Genomic DNA, 23,810 nt, shown 5'->3' with positions numbered 1-23,810 from the left:
AAAGGCTTTACAGAAAACCATTAGAATTAATGAATTCCATGAAGTGGCAGGGTACAAAATCAACATACAAAAATCTCTTGTGTTTCTATACACATAAAACAAGCTAACAGGAAGAGAAGTTAAGAAAACAATCCCATTTACAATTGCATCAAAAAGAATAAGATACCAAGGAATAAATTTAATTGAAGAGGTGAAAGTCCTATATACTGAAAACTTAAGACTTTGATGAAAGAAATCGAGGAAGACACAAATAAATGGAAAGATATTCCATGCTCATGTATTGAAAGAATTACTATTGTTAAAATATCTGTATTACTGAAAGCAATCTACAGATTCAGTCCAGTCCCTATCAAAATCTGAATGGTATTTTTCAAATAGAACAACAACAAAAAAATCCTAAAATTTGTATGGACACACGAGACCCCCAAATAGCCAAAGCAATCTTCAGAAAGAACAAAGCTGGTTATGTCAATTAATTATCAAAAACAAAAGATGCCTTGCTTCATAAGTATGTCTAACTGACCTTTGACAGAGGTCTAAGGCAGCTCAGTGGAGGAATGTTAATCTTTTCAATGAATTATGTGCAGTTGAGTATCCATAAGTAAACCAAAATGAACCTCAAGCTAAACCTCATACCTCATGCAAAAATTAACTAAAAATGGCTCATGTACTTAAATTTAAAGTATAAAACTATAAATCTTTTTTTTTTTTTAAAAGGAGGAAAGTCTTTGGGATCTAAGCAAAGGGTTCTTAGATTAACACCAATATTATGATCCATAAAATGGAAAACTAATAAATCGAAACTCATCAAAATAAACTTCTGCTCTGCAAAAAACCCTGTTGAGAGGATGAAAACACTGAGGCAGTATTTTGCAAACCACATTCTAAAAAAGAAATAGCACTGGAGAAGGAAATGGCAACCCAGTCCAGTGTTCTTGCCTGGAGAATCCCAGGGACGGGGGAGCCTGATGGTCTGCCATCTATAGGGTCACACAGAGTCAGACATGACTGAAGCGACTTAGCAGCAGCAGCAGTACCTACAATATATAAGGAACTCTCAAGCCTCGATAGAAATAATTAAGAATCCAATTGGAACATGGGCAAAAGACATGAACAGATATTTCACCAAAAAGAATATATGGCTGACAAGTAAACACACACAAAAGCACATGAAAAGATGTTCAACACCATTAAGCCATTGTTGTTGTTCAGTCACTCAGTTGTGACCTACTCTTTGTGGCCCTGTGGTCTGCGGCACATCAGGCTTCCCTGTCCTTCACCGTCACCCAGAGCTTGCTCAAACTCATGTCCACTGAGTCAGTGATGCGATTCAACCATCTCATCCTCTGTCATTCCTTAAGCCATTCAGTTCAGTTCAGTTCAGTTCTGTTCAGTCACTCAGTCGTGTCCGACTTTGCAACCCCATGAACTGCAGCACGCCAGGCCTCCCTGTCCATCACCAACTCCCGGAGTTCACTCAGACTTACATCCATTAAGTCAGTGATGTCATCCAGCCATCTCGTTCTCTGTGGTCCCCTTCTCCTCCTGCCCCCAATCCCTCCCAGCATCAGAGTCTTTTCCAATGAGTCAACTCTTCGCATGAGGTGGCCAAAGTACTGGAGTTTCAGCTTTAGCATCATTCCTTCCAAAGAACACCCAGGACTGATTTCCTTTAGGATGGACTAGTTGGATCTCCTTGCAGTCCAAGGGACTCTCAAGAGTCTTCTCCAACACCACAGTTCAAAAGCATCAATTCTTCAGTGCTCAGCTTTCTTCACAGTCCAACTCTCACATCCATACATGACCACTGGAAAAACCATAGCCTTGACTAGGCGGACCTTTGTTGGCAAAATAATGTCTCTGCTTTTGAATATGCTATCTAGGTTGGTCATAACTTTCCTTCCAAGGAGTAAGCGTCTTTTAATTTCATGGCTGCAGTCACCATCTGCAGTGATTTTGGAGCCCCCAAAATTAAAGTCTGATGCTGTTTCCACTGTTTCCCCATCTATTTCCCATGAAGTGATGGGACTGGATGCCATGATCTTCGTTTTCTGAATGTTGAGCTTTAAGCCAACTTTCTCACTCTCCACTTTCACTTTCATCAAGAGGCTTTTTAGCTCCTCTTCACTTTCTGCCATAAGGGTGGAGTCATCTACATATCTGAGGTTATTGATATTTCTCCCAGCAATCTTGATTCCAGCTTGTGCTTCTTTCAGCCCAGCGTTTCTCATGATGTACTCTGTATATAAGTTAAATAAGCAGGGTGACAATAGGGAAATGCAAATTAAAACCACATGATATATGACTACGTACCTATCAAGATGGCTAAAATAAAAACAGCAGCAACACCAAATGCTGGTGAGGATGTGATAAAACTCAATCACTAATACATTGCTGGTAGGACTATAAAAGCCCACTCCAAAAAACAGGCAGTTTCTCATAAAATTGAACATGCAGTTACCAGAAGAACCAGAAACTGTACTCTTGGACATTCATCACAGAAAAACTTATGTTCACTCAAAAATCTCTATGTGAATGTTCATAGCAGCTTTATTCAGAATAACACCAAACTGGAAAGACTTAGATGTCCTGCAATAGGTAAATGATTAAACAAACTGTGAAGACAGCACCCTTGGACTTGCCAAGGTGTCCCTGCCTATGGAGGACCCTTCTTGATTTAAAGGACACTTCCATCCATTGAGACAGGGGGCTGGAGTGGATGACTTTACACATCTTAATTTCTTACAAGTGTTCTTCTGATTGTTTCCAGAGAGAAGCAACTCCCGCTTTGCCTTGTCTGTTTTCTTCACTCATGGAAATGGGGAAAGTGGGGGGCTTCCTAAAGAGTAGGCTCCTTATAAATATGTGTGGGAGAGATGAGGCATTTTTCTTTAGAAGCTTCATGAAAACACAGTTCATTATAGGCCACCGTCATGGTTTTAAATCTGAGGTCTTTTCCTAGAGCAAAAATTGTGGGGATAACGGGAGAAAGAAGATGGTAGGAGAAAAAGGAAGGAGGGGTAGAGATACCATTGTTTAAATCTTTCTTGTTTTGTTTCCCTTTTCGGCAATAGATGTTTATTCAGATTTTTAAAATGTGCCTCCTTGACCTTCTTCCTAAAAAGAAGTCTGATGATGAATTATACCAGAAGATTCTTTCAAAGCAAGAAAATGTAAGTCTTCAACCTATATTGCAAAGTAACTTAAAAAGAGTTTATTCAGATGTATAAAACATAATATCATAGGGAAGTATCTTTTATGTGTAAAAATACTTATTACAACATACAGTTTTCAACACAATATAATGATATATATAACTATAGGTATAAACATAAAGATAATATATATTATTAAAATGTGGAAAAATATTGGAAGTAGGAAAAAAGAATGTCAGTCATATCCAGTACTCAAAGAGAACCACTATTGATGTTATTTTCCATACAGTTTGGGGGTATTTTAAAATATATACCTTGTTTATTAGTTACAACTGTTAATACCACTTTGCATTCTTCTCTTTTCAGCCTTTTATACAACCTTTATATTGTTTTATGCACAGCAAAATGAATCAGGGCAGTAGAGGTTGATACCATGGTCTGTCTTTCACAAACTCTCAGAATGCTAGGTTTTTCATTTGTGCCATGGGATAGTAATTCCTGTCCTGTGGGATTACAGAAAGGAGAGAGTTGTGTATGAAACACGTAACAAAGTAGCAGCTCAGTTCAGTTCAGTCGCGCAGTCACGTTCAACTCTTTGTGACCCCATGGACTACAGCACGCCAGGCCTCCCTGTCTATCACCAGCTCCCGGAGTTTACCCAAATTCACGTCCATTCAGTCCGTGATGCCATCCAACCATCTCATCCTCTGTCGTCCCCTTCTCTTCCTGCTCTCAGTCTTACCCAGCATCACGGTCTTTTCAAATGAGTCAGCTCTTCACATCAGGTCGCCAAAATATTGGAGTCTCAGCTTCAACATCAGTCCTTCCAGTGAACGCCCAGTAGCAGCTAGACACCGATTATATGATCTCGACCATCATCATCAGTATCATTGCCATTATTATCGTTTCAATACCAACACAGTCACCACCACCACCACCATTATCATCAGTGTCACTGTCACCACCGCCATCTTTGTTATGGTCGTGATCCTTCTTATGATGACCATCACCACCGTTACCTTTGTCTTCATTGCCATTCTTATAATTGACAGCACCACCACCATCACCATGCTTCTCCTTACTTCCAAAAGCACTACCAACATTCCATCATCACCACCGCCGTCGCTGCCATCACTCATTACTCCCATCGCCAGCATCACCTGCATCGTTATCATCTCCATCCCGGTGACCGTCACCCCCTCCACCATCATCCTCATCATCGTCACTTCACGACTCTCACCTTCATTATCATATCATTGTCATCACCCTCACTGCCCACCATCACCGTTATCTTCATCACAGTCACCATTGTCATCCTTGTCGCCACCGCCATGAGGTTCGGGAGACTGAGAAAGAATGTTTCTTCTTCATTCCCCTGGATTCCAGGTGGGAGGATTCATCACTAGATCCCAAGGAAAAGGCAGACCATCTTCGTTTTTCTTGTCATCATCGTCATCATCCTGAGTACCACCACTATTGTGATCATCAGGCGGTGCACACAGGGCTTTACACGTATTATTTAATCACAGCAGCCCTGTGAGCAGCCATCATTATTTTTGTTTACAGCTGAGGAAGTTGAGGTTCAATGAGTCTAAATGACTCTCCAACGACAAAAAATAATGATTATGTGGTGATACTTGCAGTTATATGAGTAATGAAACAATGTCATGTGTCATATAGCAAGAATAAGAGCTTTGGTGTCTGCAGGTCTGGGATCAAATCTCACCTCTACCACTTATAGAGCATTTGAATTATTACAGTGGCTACTATTCACTGAATGTCATCTGTCTGAGGACTTTAAATGCATACTTTCCTCTAATATTGACAGCAGCCTTAGAACCTCTGTATGAGGATGAGAAGTACCCAGAGATGGCAGCTGCTTTGGAGAGAAGCAGATAATGCATGCAGTTGGAAGAGTGGGTCTCTGGAGTCCATGGGCCTAAGGGACCTAACCTAGCATACCACTTCCTACTGGGGAACTTTGGACAAGATATCTCAGCTTCTCATAGATGGGTTTCCTCACCTGGAAAGGAACCCTCATTTCTTTCTGGTAGAGATGCTGTGAGAATTAGAAGCCACATGTGGCTTCCACTTGGACAATCAGTAGCAGTTTTCCTAATGAACCTGAACCCACACCAGTGTTGATTTCATGTCAGTGAACACAGGTCTGGAGAAAACAGAACTGCCACCCACACTCTATGTGGGGGTTTGAAGGACTCCATACATAGGGTTCTCCTTTCCCTTCTAAGATCTGATTTAATTAAGAGAAAGTGTTGGGGAGACATATATACAGATGTCAGCTTTATTACTGAGAGGATCCTGCTTGCAGGGTATGTCTTAGATATATAGCAATCATGGCTTCCTAATGCTGAATCCGAGATTAGCTAAATTGCTTACCTAAATCACTTGCTGGCAAAGCTGGGCCACCTCAGGCCTCCCCACACACAAGAGGGACCCTTGCTCCCAAGCTCACTCTAGACTGAAGCCATACCAGGGTGGTGGCCTCCCCTGAATGGTCTGTCCCAAAGAGGATGAGGCTGGGCAAGCTAGGGGCTGCGCTTACTTCCTGCTTTTGAACCACCAAATACATATCACTGCCTCCCTGGGGTGTACTAAGTAATCCTTCCCCATGGAAACCAGAGGAGTGGAGAGGAGATATTCCATCCCAACACTCCAGAGTACCATGACATGTTCCTGGAACTTCATCAAGATTGGAAGATACTTTTCATTGTTTTTAAAGTATGGCCTATTTGGGGGAGGGTGAGGAAAATACAGAAGAAAATACATCATCCATTATTCCTGAGGCTTTACATTTAATGAGAAAAATAGATTTTTCTCATCAATCCTTCAAAAGGACAATACCCAGAGCATTAATTATCATAAGAAATTTTTTTATGATAATGTGATAAAAAATTAAAAGCATTTCTTCTCTAGAATTTAAGATACATTAGATTTTCTTTGTCTTTTTCTTTTTTTCTCCAGGACTTGGAGGAATTAGAAAAGAGACTTCAGGTCAAGCTGTCAAACACAGAGATGTTGGGTGGCAGTGACTCTGAATACATCACCCTGGCAGATGTGGAAAAGAAGGAAAGAGAATATTCTGAGCAGCTAATAGCTAATGTATGTGGTGGATTTTCTTTCCCCTATCAAAAGCATGGTTTCTGGGAAAGTTGATTTGGCAAGATTAAAGAGCTGGTACCTAGAAGCATGTTTAATACTCAAATTCTCTGTTGTATTTGAGTATTAAATATACCCTGGAGCCAAGGATCCCATTTCTGAAGTTAAGTGATAAAGAAGGTATAATTAAGGGGCCAAGATTTACTGAGGGAGTCTTTTATTTTCCTTTTAATGAATTCTCCTTGTTTAAATTTTAGATGGATCTTTTTATCATTCAAAGCAAATATCGCCCTCACCCTCTGTGACATTACTGCCCTGTGGGTTAGAGCAGATGCCAGCTGCTAACTGCTCAAACTCCAGGCATCACTAATAAAGGCATGTTTTAAATTCCAAAGAGGATGAATGGTTTAGTCACTAAATCGTGTCTGACTCTTGGCAACCCCATGGACTGTAGCCCGCCAGGCTCCTCTGTCCATGGGATTCTCCAGGCAAGAATACTGGAGTAGGTTGCCATTTCCTTCTCCAGGGGATCTTCCCCACCCAGGAACTGAACCCAGGTCTCCTGAATTGCAGGCAGATTCTTTGTGTTGAGCTACGAGGATGGCTCAATCATCCTCAAGAAGATGGCTTCCCTCAAATTCTGTTTTTTGCTTTGACATTCTACTACCCGCTGTTCACATATTTTGAATTAAACAAATATTTCCTTGGCACCCTGGTGTTATTCTGGACACTAGAAATTCACAATGAACTTAAACCTGGCCCTTCTGGGAAGATGCTCAGGCCAGTCTGGTGGGAGGACCAATAGGTGAGCAGGTGAGGACTTTGTGGCTTACAGGGACCATGACAGATGGATAGATGGGAAGACTGAGGTACAGTGGAGGGAGCAATTCATTTTGCTCTCTCGAGTTAGGAAAGTCTACATAGAAGAAAGGGCCATGATGAGGTTTCGGGGGAAGTGTGGATGGATGCTGTCCAGTGGGTGGGCAGAGAAGGGAGCCAGGGCAGGGAGCAGGCCGAGCAAGAGAAAGCCAGAGGTCTTCCCTGGGGGCTTTCATCTCACGCCAAGATGGGAGTCACTGAAGGGGCAGAGGGTGGCTTGGTTCATCTGTTTTAGAAGCACTGCCCAGGCTGCTGAGCAGAGGATCGTTAGGAGTTTGGGGGCTCATCCAGTAGGAATTGCATGGAAGTACTTGCAGTAGGGATGGAGAGGCAAGAAAAAGTGGGAGAGCTGAGAGGGTTGTGTCTGGGGAGGTGACGGTGGGAGGAAGACGGTGTAGAGCGCCAGGTCTACGGAGATAAAGGCCCCGAATGGCAGCAAGTCAGGGCGTAAAGCGCTGAGTGTGGCTTGATGCCTTGAGCTGCCGATGCCTGGAGATGGAGCGTCTCTGCTGAGCCCAGGTGGGAGCACGTGGAGAACAAGGGTGTTCGCGATGAGATGGCTCAGGGAGGGTGCTTAACCCAAATTCCAGTGGTCCGCGATCTCCCCAGAGCAGTGGAACATCTTGTCCTGGTCTGACCGTTTCAAGCAGAGGATTGAGAGTTCTCAGGAGATTCTCTAACGTATCGGCAGCATCCAATAATGGAGATGCCCCTGGCCCAGGAGTACCGGGAAGCCCGGCATGCTGCAGTCCAGGGGGTCCAAAGAGGTGGATACGACTGAGCATCTGAACAACAAAATTGGTATCATCCAATAGCAGAGATGCCTCTGGTCCAGGAGGGCATGTAGAAGGGGTAGTAAGAAGCCTTATGCCAAATCTTGGATCCTGCCAGCGTTGAAGGAGCAAGATTGAAGAAGAACCAAAACAAGAAGCAGAGTATAGACCTTGAAGAACCAGGAGAAAATCATGTCATGGATGCCAAGGGAATTATGAGTTTTTCAGAACAACAGAGTGGGCATCCTGGTTCTCTGAGATGGGAAGAGAATAGGCAGAGCTGCTGGGACGTATGTGCGGGAATTCGCAGATGGTAGTCCACCTTCATCCTCTGTCGTAGATGCTTGGGTGGTATCACCGACTCGATGGACGTGAGTTTGAGTAAACCGCGGGAGTTGGTGATGGACAAGGAGGCCAGGTGTGCTGCAGTTCATGGGGTCACAAAGAGTCAGACACGACTGGGTAACTGGACTGAACTGAACTGAGTCCACTTTCTGGGATAGCGGTTGGAAAGGAGGTCATCTGATGGGATGAGAAGGGCAAGAGCAGGGTGTGAATGTGAGTGAGGAGGTGGCGGGGGTCGATAAAGGGTTTGCTGAGCTGCCATGAGGCCCGGGAGATGGGAGATGAAATTTTCAAAGAGGTGCCAGTTCTTACAGGTGTAGGCTTTCTCCTGGCCATGCCCAGGAGAGATGGTTGGTTGGTTTGACTGAGTTTCAGGTCTCCATCTATCTCTACCCATAGCAGCAAGATCAGCATGGACTTCTAATACCACTAAGCTCTGACTCTCCCATGCGCTGCTGAGTGAGAAATGTCCATCTTGGCATCTGAGGGCTGGAGCCAAGCTAGAGAAGACCACCGCTGTGGAAGCTGAAGGGGCCTGAGCCCAGTCCCCCTCTTCCTCTTGACTCTTGGCCAGTGACCTAACTACCTGAGCCTGTTCCTTGTCCTCCCAATACATATTTCATCTAGAAATGAGATGTGTGACACGTGGAGCCTGGCGTATAACCTGCATGCCATAAAGAAAAGTTGCTATGACTCCAGGTGTCATTGTTCTTCGAGCTCAGGGAGGCTGCAGGGACAAAAGTTTAGCCCGCTACACTCTAAACCACTTGGCGATTTCCTGCTCTGCTCTCAGTAAGATGGGGAGAAAAGTGTTAGTTGCTCAGTCGTGTCTGACTCTTTGAGACCCCATGGACTATAGCCCACCAGGCTCCCCTGTCCATGGAATTCTCCAAGCAAGAATACTGGACTGGGTTGCCATGCCCTCCTCCAGGGGATCCTCCCAACCCAAGTCACCTGCATTGCAGGCAGATTCGTTACTGTCTGAGCCACCAGGGAAGCCCAAGATTGAGGAAAGGGGAAAAGATTGGAAAGCAAAATGTTTTTATGGTTATCATCGTCTCTGCCATACTGTTCTTTTGTACTTTTAGGGCAATAATTAATATTTAAATGGCCATCCATGCTTTTATTTCCAGGATGGATTTAATCCCTTTTAAAGATCCGGAAGCTTCCAGGAGGACACTGTTGAATTTCATGAGCCGCTCCCCTCCTCATCCCAGGCAGCAATCACAGGCTGTTTTTCTTAAGCAGCTGTCTTTCAGCTGCTTAAGCTGGGGGATCTCATTGTGTTTTCCTTCCTTATCAGCCGTGCACTGGTGTTTGCTGAAAAGCCGCCTTGAAACTGACTGGCACCCACAAAAGAATGAGGAGGAACTTCTGGAGAATGTGATTGTTGCCAAGATAACTTGCTCCGACTTGTGGAAGTGTTTAGAATCTGAGTTTGTGATAAGGGGTGAATAGTAATGCTCAAGCCTGAACCAGACAGGTTTATACCTTTCTTAAATAAGTTTTCTCTCCCCCACCTCTTGCTTCTCACTCTCATTTCACAGATGGAAGCTTTCTGGAAACAGATGGAAAACATCCAGCACTTTCTGGTGGACCAATTTAAGTGTTCCAGCTCCAAAGCCCGACAGCTCACGATGACTCTGACAGAAAGAATGATTGCAGCCGAAGGGCTGTTGCGTGACTCTCAGGATTTGCAGGCTCTGGTAATGCTGGAGGGGGCGGGGAGGGAACGTGATATTCAGACTAGAGATGTGAAATCAGAAGCTTGGAGGGCTGCAGGGATAATTAAGTTCCACACCTGTATACTGTACACGGGGATACAGAAGCCAGAGAAAAGCAGAGCATCCATTCGTCCATCTATCCATCCGTCTGTCCATCAGGCATTTATCTATCCATCTGTCTATCCATCCATCTGTCCATCTGTCCATCAGTCACAGAGAGATCTATGCGTCTCTCCATCCATCCATTCATCCATCCGTCCATTCCATTAATGGAAAAGCCTGCCAGCTCCATGTCACTACAGCATGGAACATTGGTTCTCAATTCTGGCTGCACATTGAGGTTATCTGAGGAGGTTGAAAAAGTACTGCTGTTTGAATCCAAGACGGGTCCCTCTCCCAGAGATTCTGACTTAACCAGTCTAGGTTTTTTAAGGTTCCAGATGACCACAGTGAGCAGTCATAATTGATGCCCATTGGTGGACAGAGCTTTGGGTAGCTCTCCTGATGGCCCCATGTATCATCACCGAGGGAGCTTAAAATAATGCCTGTGCCCCAGGCCTTTTGCACAGAAATCCAGTCTGATTGGTCTGAAGTGAAGATCCTGGCATTGCCAGTTTTAAACTCCCCTGCCCCAACAATTCTCACGTATAACTGGGAATAAAACCACTGATTCAGAGGAATTCACAAATCCAAACCCAACTTTGAATCTAAGCTTAGACAGTTGAAGCTGTGTGATCTCGAATCAGTTACTTAACCCCTCTGAGCTTTGATTACTGATTGAAATAATTTCATACCAGGAGTTGCTGCAGGCAAGGCCCTGGGAAATGCTCAGAAACTCATAGTCACCATGGGGTTTTGCCATGGAAGTTTTGGACTAGCCTAGCTGTATGTAAAGCCCAGGACACTATGCACCTATTAACCCTTTCTCTGACCTTGGGAACTCATAAGCTCAGACCCGTGCACCCGCCCAGGTCACACCTGACTCAGAAACCTGCGGCAGCTGCCCTGCCCTCAGCTCAAAGACTCAGCTCCTCAGAGAGGAGATGGCCCTGTTGAACCTGGAGATTCCTGCTGCTTCTGCGCAAACTGCTCTGCTTCTCAAAGTGTGGTCCGCAGACTGGCAGCATGAGCTGGTTAGAAATGCAGAATCTTGTCCCCCTCCCGAATCAGGGTCTGCGTTATAACAAACTCCCAGCTGCACAGAGCTATTTGAGAACTTTGTCTGCTTTTGCTTATCATGTACGTGTAGTTTCTTTCCTCTCCTCTGCACTGCTGAAAGATAAACACAGATACTTCATTCCCTGTGAGCAGAGGGACCAGCCAAGCAATGCACCTGGGACCCCCATACTATCTAATGACATCCCTCAGCCTGGGCCCCAAACTTCCTGGTTTGCGGTCCAAGCCCCTTTGAGTTGGACTTTAATTTGATAAGGCTGCCGATATGAATGCTCATCAAAGGAGAAAGATTTTTTTCCTTTTACTCTTTTTTTCTTTGCATTTAATTATTATTCCATCAGCAGGATATTGATGCTGGGGGAAAAAAATGGTATCCTTAGCTGACACCGGCCCAAATATTAGCCAGTCACTCCAGAGAGGAAGAAAGGGAAGAATTTTCTCCAGGTTATCAGTAGGTCCTTACTTCAGTCAGCATTTCATGAGCACCTACTATGTGCCACATCTTGTTATAGACTGCAGACTTGAGCTAGAATCCTGACCCATTCCACACTTGCCTCTTATTAGCCATGCAACATTAGGCAGGTAACTTAACCTCTCTGGGACTCAGTTTCATCATCTGTAAAATGGGAATCCGAATAGCATCAGCTCTGAGAGTGTTAGAAAGTGGATGACAGGTAGCACCTTTACAACAGAGCTTGACCCAGTGGGAGTGCTCAGTATGTGCTAGTGATTGGATTCTGGCAGGTCACGTGTCAGCAAGGAAAAGAGATATAAACAAATCATTGTAATGATGTGTGAAAAGGCTATAACATTTGTTTGTACAGAAGTGGGACGGCTTGGCTCTGCTTGCATCCTATGTACAAAAAATAAAAAGTAGCTTCTGTATAATGGAGTCTGTTGATGATAAGCTCCAGAGAATTTTAAATTCCCAGGCTAGTGACATCTGAGTGTTATGGCCTGGGCGGTTGGAATGTAACATAGCATCGCTGAATATTAGAACAGGGAGAGCCCTAGAAAGGGCCCCAGAGGTTATCAGAATCAGTCTCTAGGGATGTTCAAGAGAAAGAGGATGCCAGGAGAGAGGCGGGCACCTGCTGTAGGTAACTGTGACAGCAGCTTGCATTCACCAACACCTCCTGTCTTCTGGTCGCTATTTTAAGTGCTATTCATATTTTGATTTATTTAATGATCACATACGCTCTGTAAGTCACATCCACTGTGCCCAAGGCTGTGCAGGTCTGGAGCCAGGTTTGAGGCTGGGTACATTTGAGGACCAGCTACACTCAGAGCCAGCAGGGGCCCCTGCACCTCCCATGCAAGTCCTTGTCCCCCTCCTGCCTCCCATCTGAGCTCCTGTGTTCCTGCTCACCTCTCTCCACTCCTGTCTTTCCTTAAATATAAATCCAGAGGGTGCACTGTCACTGCCCAGCCAGGGGGCCTCACTTAGAGGACCATCTTAGAGGTGGCTGCCCTGGACACGGGACGCCTTCCACTACCCTGGGAGCCTCGTGGGACCACTTGCCGGCCACTCCTGCACTGAGCGCTTATCCTCTTGCACCCTCTAGTGGTTATGGGCCTACTGATGGCTGTCAGGCTTATTTATTTAGTTGGAAGAAGCCCAGCTAAAGGCGGGAGGAAAAGGGGATGACAGAGGATGAAATGGTTGGATGGCATCACCGACTCAATGGACATGAGTTTGAGCAAGCTCTGGGAGTTGGTGATGGACAGGGAGGCCTGGCATGCTGCAATCCATGGGGTCACAAAGAGTCAGACATGACTGAGTGACTGAACTGAACTGGAGGAAGCCTGCTGTCTCTGGGCTAGTTTGATGGCCTTCCGGAATAAACCTCAGCGTTCTTATCTGTAACTAGGGTATCATTGTCCTGGCCCTGTTCACATGTTGTTATAACACAGACCAATGCAGCTCAGCAAACAGTGAGGCCCAGGTCTGGGAGATGGGTATGGCCCCAGCTATGGCCCCTGTGCCCAGGGCTCTCGGTCCAAACAAGGCACAGGAGCTGTGGAGCTGGGAGGAGGGACTGAAGGGTTGGGGAAAGGCCGAGAAAGCGACCACACAGTCCACAAAGATAAGTAGGAGCTGGGCAGGCAGAGGAGTGAGAGGTCATGGGCAGGGTGTTCCTGGAGGCGGCCCTGCATGTGCAAAGGCCCTGCAGAGCTGAGAGCTGGGCATGCTGGGCAGTCCGGAGCAAGGAGGGGTGTGGGATCAGGCTGGAGGCCCAGCCAGGCCTGGTTCAGGAAGGCTCGTCCACTGTGCCTGGGAGTTTAGATTTGCTTTGAAGGAAGTGATTGTAGGGTTTGGGCCTGGGGATGTCAGATTCATGTTTGCACCACAGAAAGGCTCTTCCGTCTGCCATGCGGGGAGGAGCAGAGGGGGCAGCTTGATGCCAGGAAAGCCAGGGCAGTTGCCCAGGTGGAACTGACCAGGGCCTGAGCTGGGCCTGGCTCTAGGCCAGCAGGAAGGAAATGGAGGGATGTGGAGAAGGCAGGGCTGCAGGTTTGATGGGGAGAAGGGCGCTGAGGCTCACTCAGGCCATGGCCATGGAGTCCTGGGGGTCTGGAGGACCACCCCAGGAGGGAAAGGCGTCCTTTCACTGAAACGCAGGGCCTGTGACTCTAAAGCCATGCCCGGGCTCCCATTCTACACGACCTGCAGGGCCCACCTCTGCCCTTCGTGGACATTTCCTGCATGGGGGAGGCATCTTTTCCAAGGGGTGTGTCCTGAATGAAGGACAACCCAGTAGGGCTGGCGGACCTGTTCTCAAGTCTAGCAGCTGGGGTCATCCTCCCCATCAGTCTTACCTGGAGAACTCTTTAATCCCCAGCGCTCTGGTTTCTGGAGGCTCAAAGGCCAAGAAGTCCCGTGACCCTTACTATTTCTCCCAGCCCTCCTCCACATCCAGTGGAGGCCAGAAGCCCTGTCGACCAGGGAGGGATGACGATGAGGGAGGTGGACTTTCCTGTTTGGTCGTGTGTATTTATTGAGCTTCCCCCAGAGACGAGCGAGCCCGCTGTGGCGCACTCACCGTGTACCAGGTGCTTTCCGCGTGTCATCCAGCTTCGGCTGCACCACATCCCCACGAGGGACCACTTTGTCCCCATCTGAGACGTGCACACAGGAAGCTCAGGAGAGCGGGAGCTTCGTCTGTGCTCTGCTCACAGGGAACCGGGGACCCCAGGATGGAGCCCGTGGCCGTTAACAGCCCCTCATGGCCAGGCACTGACTCTGAAAGTCCCAGCCTGATGCCCTCCATATTGCCTTTCCCAGGACACCCTGGAGAGGACGCTGGGGCGGGCGCACGTGGCCAAAACGATGGAGTTCCTGAAGCTGCAGGTCCAGGAGGAGACCAAGTGCCGCCTGGCGGGCATCTCCCGCAGCCTGGAGCTGCTGACCGTCGAGGGGAAGCTGTCCGGGCGGGAGAAGGAGGACCTGCTGACCCAGCAGCACAAGGCCTTCTGGGAGGAGGCGGAGGGCTTTGGCAGGGGTGAGTGAGCAGGCCAGGCCAGGTGCCTGGATCCCCTTGCTGTGCTGCGGGCCATGGGGGCCAAGGCTGGTGGTGGCACTTGCAGGCATCAGGAGTAGCTCCCATGAGGCTAGCCCGGGCTGCCACCCCCAGTCACTTAACCTCTCTGAGCCTCGATTGTCCTGCCGTGAAGCAGAGGTAATAGTGCTGCCTCCTAGGGTCCAGTGTTGCCTGCTCTATCATCTTCAGTGATTCGGGCTGACAGAGAGCCCCCCGGAATACTCAGAGAACAAAGCCCAGAAGCCCCGCAGGAGCCTCGGGGCCTGGCTCAGCTGCAGGTGGACGAAGGTGGCTGGGGGTCGGGCATGTGGGAACTGGGCGTGACTATTTCCCACACGTGCTGCTGCTCCCGGGCTGGACCCTGGGAGTTGAGCAGGTCAGGGCTCAGGACATCAGGGGCACCCAGGACAGTCCAGCTCACACCACTGGTGGGACCCTCAGGAAGAAACCTGCAGGGCGGGTACCCCCTCTGCACCTCCTTGGACCCTCGGCAGGAGAGCCCCTCAGTGTTGAGCCAAGGCTATATGTGCGTCTGCGGCCTGAGTGGAAGCATAGCCAGGGCCTCTCCAGGTCAGGAAGTCTGTATGGCAGGGGATCTGTGTGCCTAAAGGTCTCCAGCAGCTTCTGGAGACCTTGTAGGACCAGGGAGGCTCTGGGTGTCTTACCTGCTGGGGCGGCCGTAACAGACATTTGTTTCTCACGGTTCCGGAGGCTGGAAGTTTAAGATCAGTGTGCAGCCAGTTTGGTTTGTGGTGTGGGCCTGTTTTCTGACTCACAGACAGCTACCCTCTCACCACGTTTCACATGGCAGAGAGCAAGCTTTCTCGCCTGAGTTCCTCTTCTTAGAAGGCAGCAACCCTATGCGATTAGGGCCCCATCCCTAGGACCTCATTTAATTTCATAGGCCCCGCCTCCAAAGGCAGGCACGTGAGGCTTAGGACTTCAGCTCATCACTCTGGGGACACAGTCCAGTCTCCAGCACCAGCCTTCCACTGCAGCCCTTGGCTTGATCCTTCTGCAATTGCTCTGTCCCCTCTGCTGTGCCTGCCCACTGCCCTTTGGAGAGCCGGCTGTCCGTACTGGGACTCAGGACTCCAACCAGGCTGTTCCACAGATGTCTGTGTCATGGGGTGGTCATGCGTGACCACATGGAAACCTGCTGTGGCTGGGACTTTGGACGGTGTAGAATCTGAATGCATCTGGCCTTGAGGTCACCACACGTGGTGGACGGGGCTTCACCAGTGGGAGGGAGTGGCCGGGCTGGGATGGTGAAGCAGCCCCTTAAGTGGGGCTCCTGTGAAATAGAACAAGACAGAGGAGACAAGGAGACAGTCAGGGGTGGAGGGAGGGCCCTGGTCTCTCCTGGCTGCACTTTTTCCTTTGGTGCTAGAAGCTAAACAGATTCTCAGGTCCTAGGAAGCCCACCTGCACTGGGAAAAGTGCCCAAGGGAGTATGACATGTGGGGCAGTCGGGGGAGGCGAGTTGCGGAAACCAACGTCTCCAAGGGCTGCAGCCCCTTGCAACCCAGCCCTCACCTCCTCTCCAACCTCTTTGCCCAACATCTCCTCTGAAGCCCAAGTGAACAGAATCTAGCTGGCCTCTTCACTGTCTCCACTCTCAGGAGCCTTCTCTGGGGTCCCACGCTGCCTGGGTCTCCTCCCCCACCAGCACCCCAGCCCCCACCAGCACAATTCCTTCTCCTTCCGCATTTCTTGTCTTCCCTAGACCGTGAGGACCTTGACAGCTAGGCTGGGTCCTGCTCACTGGTAGGCCCCCGTTCCCAGCACTGCGCTTGGTGCGCCTCTGAGGCTGAGGGGCCTGGGTGGGCCGAGAGGTTGTTTTTAGTGGCTCAGCGGGTAAAGAACCCACCTGCAATGCGGGAGACCTGGGTTCGATCCCTGGGTGGGGAAGATCCCATGGGGACGGGAATGGCTACCCACTCCAGTATTCTGGCCTGGAGAATTCCATGGACTGTGTAGTCCGTGGGGTTGCAAAGAGTCAGACAAGACAGCGACTTTCACCTTCCTCTCGCCTCAAGTTTACCTTCCCCCACTGCAGGGGCCCTTGGCCTCGGTCCACCCGCCTCCTCTTCTGCTGATCTAATAACTTGCCTTGGCAGGTTTTGGGTCTCAACTCCAGTCTGAAATGTCACTGTCTTCCTGCAGACTCAGGCCTCTGTCCTGTGTCACCTGCCCCTCCCTGTGCCCCCTCCTCCCCTCCCCCATACACATATACTCTTTTCTCCAGGAAAACGCCCCTTCGTTTCTCTCCAGGTCAGGGTCAGGGTGAAAGCCTCGCATGTTTCTCTGAACCCTGGGCTGTGAATGAGCGAGGGATGAGTCCCTTAAAATGACAAGGAACTCTGAGGAGCTCCTAACACCAGCCTTTTGGAAGCACCTAAATGATAAAATAAAAATAAGAAATGAGACTTGCCCCAGTGTTTCTGACACTCCACGTGCTGGAAGAAGCAGCCAGTGGAGGTTTCGCCAGGCGAGCAACCTGCAGTGTCCCTTGTTTTGTTTCAATTGCAGAGTTTGTCCAGCGAGGCAAAGACCTGGTCAAGGCCTCGCTGGTGCGCCAGGCGGAGGAGATGGCAAGGCTTGCACTGGCCCAACAGGAGGAACGGAGGAGCTTCCTGGCTGCGGGGCAGCTGACCGCCCACCCCGAGGAGTTCCTCCAGGTGACCTGCTCCCGACTCACGCCCAGGTCCACAGGCATAGCCTTCCAGGGGAGCCACAGGGGCTGCTTAGTCCTTGTTACTGTGCTTGGGAAGCCAGAGGCTTTGGCATCCGGCAGATAGAAGGTCTCTCCTTGCATCCCACATGTCAGTTCAGGACCTTAGCCAAGTCGTTTGAGCTCTGTATCCATAGCTTCCCCATCTATAAGCCAGTGATGCGAGCGTCACTGCCCTCACTGAGATGAGGGAAAGGCAATGGGAGGGTCTGAGGAAAGGGCGTCTCACAAATGGTGCTGGGCAAGGGCCCAGCCTACAATGGAGATCACCAGGCAGTGTCCGCAGAGGGGACAGGCATTTCCCAGGGGCGAGGCAGGCAATTATAGACAGGGATGGGGCCCCTTGGTGGGTCAGGTGACAAGTCAGAGGAGGACCCTGCACATGGGGCTGAGCAGGAAGGGCCAGAGAGGTGGGCAAGCTGGACAGTGCTCGTGGCCTTGACTGGGAATAAAAGACAAGGGGACCCCCAGGAGGACAGGAAGCAAGATGTCACCCTGCTTGAAGGAAAACAGACAAACTGGTGCAGCACAGGCTGGAAGGACAGGGCTTGGGGTTCTCAGAGGACAGAACTCTGCCTCATGGTGCCCTTTCGAAGAGCGTGTGGGGAGGGGCTGTTGGTCTCTGGCTTGTCGCCCAAGGTCATTAAGCATTTGGGTGCTGGGTTTGAACATTGCCTCTGCTGCTGTGTCTGGCTGACCACTTGGCCTTCAACTTCCTCGTCTGTGCATTGGAAATCATTGCGCCTACCTAATGGGGTTGTTGGGACTCAACCAGACCAAGCTAGGGACAGCCATGGCCTGCCTGTTTTCTCTGCACGAGCATTTGCTTGTCTCTGCTCTGCCAAGGGGATGGCAGGACCATATTGGGGTTCAGACTCAGCCCAGAGCACAGACACTGGTCCTCCCCTGGGGCCAGCATGGTAGTGTGGCTACCTCCCCTGCCCCCCAGTGAGAAGCCAGCTGAGGGACCCTCAAAGACAGAGGAGAAGTCTTCTCATCCCTGGGTCCCTGGTCCAGTGCTCTTGCCCACACATAGAGCCTCCTCCCAGGACCCATGCCTGGGGTTTCTGGGATTTGACATAAAGTGGGGTGGGGGCTGCTTCTGTCTTTGAGAAGATCCATTTGAAATGAGAGTGATAAGATATGATCATACAGCTCTTCATTACCCTGGGATTGCCGGGTCCTCCTCCCTGACATCACATTGCTCAGGCGGAGTCCTGAGTGTGGAGACAGTGATGCCACAGCTCTGCAACCCAGGATCTCAGCCCAGGCTGGTGCACACCGATTCTCAGGAGACATGGGGCCGAGGAGGGAAGGGTTGAGTGGATGCATGTGTGAATGAAAGAATAAGTGAGCAAATGAATGAATGGGTGGACCCACAAAGTGTTAGTCACTCAGTCATGTCTGACTGTTTGCAACCCCATGGACTGTAGCCCACCAGGCTCCTCACTGCCCATGGAATTCTCCAGGCAAGAGTAATGGAGTGGGTTGCCATTTCCTTCTCCAGGACCCACAGAGGAACACATAACGGAATGAATAAATGGAGAAAAGACAAACAGATGAGTGAGTGAATGAAGAAATGAAGGGATGAGTGAATGCATGGACAAATGAATCAATGGGTGGAGGCACAAATAATTGAATGAATGAATGGGCAGCAGACAACTGAATGAGCAGGGACTGATGAAAGAGCGTGGATTTTGGCACCTTGCCCAGCCCCTCCCTCTCTGGCTTCTGGTCCTCCCTCTCAGCTCCCCTCCTGTTCTGCTCCCACCGAGACCAGAGGCTTCTGACTGCCAGGTCACCACTGCTGTTAATCCCTGAACCTGGCTTGGATTGGCTTCCCATCTTCCCTCCAAGGACCCCTCTTTGTCCATCAAGACTCAGCTTACGTGTCTCCCTCACAGGGACTCTTGCCCTTCTGCTGACCCCCACGAGGAGTCCACCCTCTGTACCTGGGCCCCAGGTGCCTCTCTGACTGTGTTTGGAGCATCTGGTACATGACTCTCTGTCACTCCGCTGGGCTCCTAAAGGCTGGGCGAGCCGCATGGTCAGAGGGGCCCGGCTGGCCACTGACCACCCTGATAGGGTTCAGGCTTTGCTAGATGGGCCTCCCAAGACCTGGATTGTGGTCCCCAGGAGCTGAAATCAGAAAATGATATCTAGAGGGCTTGTGGTCAGGAGAGAGGGGTGACAGGGCAGGGAGGCGGTGGTGGGGAGGGTGGCATCTTCTCCTGCTGGTAGATGAACAAAAGCGCAGTCTCTTGTTTTCCTGGAGATGAGATTTGCTGGTCCCAGCCTCAGCCACAGTTCATAAGCCATGAAAATCATGTGACATTCCTGTGCCTCGGTTTCCTTGGGTATAAATCAAGAATGAACATCCTTCCAATGTGCAAGGCAGGGTCATTTGGGGAGGTTGTTCAGGGGAAACAAATCAGCATCTCTCTGCAGATTCAGCCTCTGTTTTACCTGCAGGCATTTCACAACATCCTGGAGATGCAGAGGCTGACGCGGCGTGACCTGGAGGAAGAGGAGGACGTCAGGGCTGCCCAGGCTGTGGCCGCGCTTTGCCAGGTACGTGGCCTCCAGGCAGGACTGGCCAAAAAACCTCAGCATCCGGGCTTGTGTGAGAACCTCACGTTCTCGGGGGCCAGGGACCCCAAGACCCTCTGGGCAGAAACCAGGGAGGGCAGTTGTTGGTCCAGGTCACATCTGAGGCCCCTTCCATTTCTGAGATGTTCGGGACTCTCACCTCCAAGTATTCCTGGAGGCAAGGGTCTTTAAAAGTCAGCTCATCCACGTTGAGAGTAGGCTGGCATCTGTGGGTGTCGTGAGTGTGGAGCAGTGATGAGGAAGGAGGGTTAGGCTTGAAACAGAGGCCTGGGTTCGCGTGCTGGCACCATCTCTTTCTCCCTGGACAACCTCATTTAGCTCTGGAACGAGGGCTGGCTCTGAGAAAACAGGAGAGAACACCCAAGCCCGCCAAAGTCAGAGGGTCTCCAGGAGATGATGATGGCTGAGGCAGACAGAGACCCTGCCCCAGGCAGGACCCAGAGCTGCTGGGAAGGTGGAGATGTGGCCCCAGTCAGGAAGGAAGGTGACATGTGCCGCGTTGGTAGGGAGCACCCCAGGGAAGGTCCACCTGGATCCAGAGGACCTGAGTCTGCATCCTGGCTCTCCTCCCTCCTCACAGTGCAACCTCCAGAACATTACTTGGCCTCTCTAGGTCTCAGTGTCCCTATCTGTGAAATGGAGCCAGTGATGCCCTTCTTCACGCTGTTGTGAGCACTGAATGTGCATGAGATGAGACAGTAGTTGGCATCCGGGACATGCCCAATCCAAGTTCACTGCCCTTACAACATCTCTGCTAATGGATGCAGAGAGGAGGGGTGAGAGACGCCGGGGATGGGGGGGATGAAGGTGAGTTCAAAGATGGCCATCCACAGAAGGTGATGCCTGAGACAGGTTTTGAAGTGGGAGACAGGCTCCAAGTGGACCAGGAGTCAGCAGGCAGCCCAGGCTGGGGAGGGAGCACAACCTCCATCATGACAGCAGCTGTGTGGGGTTCATTGGCATCTGTATGAGTTTGCAGAGGCCGCCACAGCAAAGTGCCCTAGCCTGGCCCTTAAATACAGACATTTATTTTCTCATTGTTCTAGAGGCTAGAAGTCCAAGATCAAGGTGACATCAGGGTTGGATTCCAGTAAGCCCTTTCTTCCCGGCTTGGAGATGGCCACCTTCCCTCCATGCCCTCACGTGGCAGAGAAACCTCAGGCGTCTCCTCCTCTTACAAGGACACCAGTCCCATCAGATTCAGACCTCCCCCTATGACGTCACTTTACTTTCTCTCTCTCCTCCAGGGCCGTATCTCCAAATATAGTCAGAGTGGGGGTTAGGGCTTTAGTATATGAATTTTGGAGGGATGTTATTCTATCCATAACAGTGAACCTCAAATTTCATGTCCATCGGGAACCTCAGAATGTGAACTAGTGTGGAAGCAGGGGGGCTTTGCAGATGTGATTAGTGAAGAAGAGATCATTCTCGGTTAGCGTGGGCCTTAAATCTGATGACTGGTGTCCTTACGAGATGGTCATCGTGAGGACGCAGACACAGGGAGGCGGCCGTGTGAAGACAGAGGCCGAGACCGGGGTGATGTGGCCACAAGCCAAGGAACACCTGGCGCCTCCAGAAGTTGGAAGGGGCAGGAGGGATCCCCCTAGAGCCTCCGGAAGAAGCTGACCCCTTGATTTCTGACTTCTGGCCTCCGTATCTGTGAGAGAATAGACTCCTGTTGTCTGGGTGCTTTGTTTTGGCAACCCCAGGACATTGATGCTAGAGCCAGCTTTGCTCAAGGCCAGCCCCTGTCGTGCTTTCTGAGTTTTTTGTCATTTCATCCTCAGGAGACTCTTGTGAGGCAGAAACTGCATTTTCCTCCTTTCACAGATGAGGTACCAGGAAGGGTCTTCTTGAGAAAGCAGCCAGATGGGATTCAATTCGTCAAAGCCCAAGATTCCCAGGCAAGAAAGGAACAACGCCATTCTCAAGGGAGTCAGGACTCAAGTCCCTGGGCTGGGAGTGAGGATATTGCATTCTAGTCCCCCTCTGGGTCCTCACATGCTGTTTGACTGTGAGTTGGTTACATAACCTCTCTGAGCCAGCTCCGCCATCCTGCTTAGGTCCCACAGCCAGCCTGCTGCAGTGAGATGGGATTTCAATAAGTCTCTCCAACTTCAGTGCTCTTGTGCTCACCATGCCCCATGCTGGTGAGTGTGGGCTGTGACTACAGCAGTGAAGACAAGTTTCTGAACCCAGATGGCCTAGGGGCCAGTCCCATTCCAGCCACTGACCAGCTATGCAATTGGAAGCAGGTTATCTCACTTGTGTCTCAGTTTCCTCCATGTTAATAACATCCGGATGCACAGCAGAGTTTGAGGATCACTGCTTTGGTGGGGAAGGGGCGAGAGTCTGGTGGGCTATGGCTCAGGGGCACTTGCCACTGATGATGTCCAGGACCCCCGTGCCCATCTGCGCTCTCATCCAGCAGGAGTTAGTGTCCAGCAGGCTGTCACTTCCTCCCTTGAGCTGGGATTAGAATCTAAAGTTTTGGTCAACTAAATGCCGCTTTCCTCCTCCGCAAAGCCAGGGGAAAGTACCCGGTTACTGCTATGAGGAGGAAATACACATACCAGTGCCTGGCCGGTCTCAGTGGGTGGCCACCAGTACAGCGTTGTCTATTAATAAAGATCTGTTGATGATGCTGATGTGACCACAGCCTCATCCCTCCAGCAATATCCTTAGGATGCTGCACATTTGGCTTTACTGTGGCTGGTCTAGCTGCTGGCCCGTTAAAGTCTGGTCAAGGAGGTAAAGACACCCTTGTTTCTAACATGAGGAGAGGCCAGCGGGTGTGAGCGAGGGGCAGTCCCTGCTGTTTTGTCTCAGGAGGAGGCACTTAGAAATGCCCTGTGTTAGGAGGGGTTGGGGGCAAGGTGAAGGGGTATTGGTAGTTCTGTGCAGGTGCTTTTGAAAGAAATGGCCAGAGACCTGTGCCAGCTTCTCCCCCAGAGTCAGTGCAGAGCTGTTTCCTATTATTCATGTTGTCATTTCACATCAGTTCAGTCGCTCAGTCGTGTCCGACTCTTTGCGACTCTTTGACAACTGCAGCACGTCAGGCCTCCCTATCCATCACCAACTCCCAGAGTTTACTCTAACTCATGTCCATTGAGTCCATGATGCCATCCAACCATCTCATCCTCTGTCAGCCCCTTCTTCTCCCACCTTCAATCTTTCCCAGCATCAGGGTCTTTTCAAATAAGTCAGCTCTTCACATCAGGTGGCCAAAGTGTTGGAGCTTCAGCTTCAACACCAGTCCTTCCAATGAATATTCAGGACTGATTTCTTTTAGGATGGACTGGTTGGATCTCCTTTCAGTCCAGAGGACTCTCAAGAGTCTTCTCCAACACCACAGTTCAAAAGCATCAATTCTTCGGCGCTCACTCATTTCACATAGAGCCCTCTGGTTCCGTATGTGCGTGCGTGATAAGTCACTTCAGTCGTGTCCGACTCTTTGCGACTCCGTTGACTGTAACCCACCTGGCTCCTCTGTCCATGGGGTTCTCCAGGCAAGAATACTTGAGTGGGTTGCCATGCTCTCCTCCAGGGGATCTTCCTGACTCAGGGGCTGGGCCTGCATCACTTTTATCTCCTGCATTGGCAGGCGGGTTCTTTATCGCTACACCATCTGGGAAGTCCCCTGGTTCCAGGCAACTTTGGTTAAGTTTACATCCCTTAAACGTGGAACTCATCGCCTTGGGTATTGGGAATTACTTTACCTGATATTTCCGAAAAAAAATGAGGTTGAAATGCTC

At 49.8% G+C, this 23,810-nt stretch overlaps 1 protein-coding gene across 1 annotated transcript in view; it reads left to right on the top strand.

The window, feature by feature from the left end:
* Positions 1–23,810, top strand: part of EVC (EvC ciliary complex subunit 1) — an 89,735-nt gene that overhangs the window by 19,675 nt on the left and 46,250 nt on the right. Inside the window, exons 6-11 of the mRNA XM_052641848.1 lie at positions 3,075–3,173; positions 6,138–6,275; positions 9,817–9,975; positions 14,456–14,672; positions 17,244–17,392; positions 19,918–20,016. Of these exons, the coding sequence (XP_052497808.1) occupies positions 3,075–3,173; positions 6,138–6,275; positions 9,817–9,975; positions 14,456–14,672; positions 17,244–17,392; positions 19,918–20,016 (861 nt within the window). The remainder of the gene's footprint in view (positions 1–3,074; positions 3,174–6,137; positions 6,276–9,816; positions 9,976–14,455; positions 14,673–17,243; positions 17,393–19,917; positions 20,017–23,810) is intronic.

Source organism: Budorcas taxicolor, chromosome 6, assembly GCF_023091745.1.
Source record: "Budorcas taxicolor isolate Tak-1 chromosome 6, Takin1.1, whole genome shotgun sequence".
Classification (NCBI taxonomy): Eukaryota; Metazoa; Chordata; class Mammalia; order Artiodactyla; family Bovidae; genus Budorcas; species Budorcas taxicolor.
The sequence above is the reverse complement of the archived record's forward strand: the minus strand, read 5'-3'. Positions and strand labels throughout refer to the sequence as shown.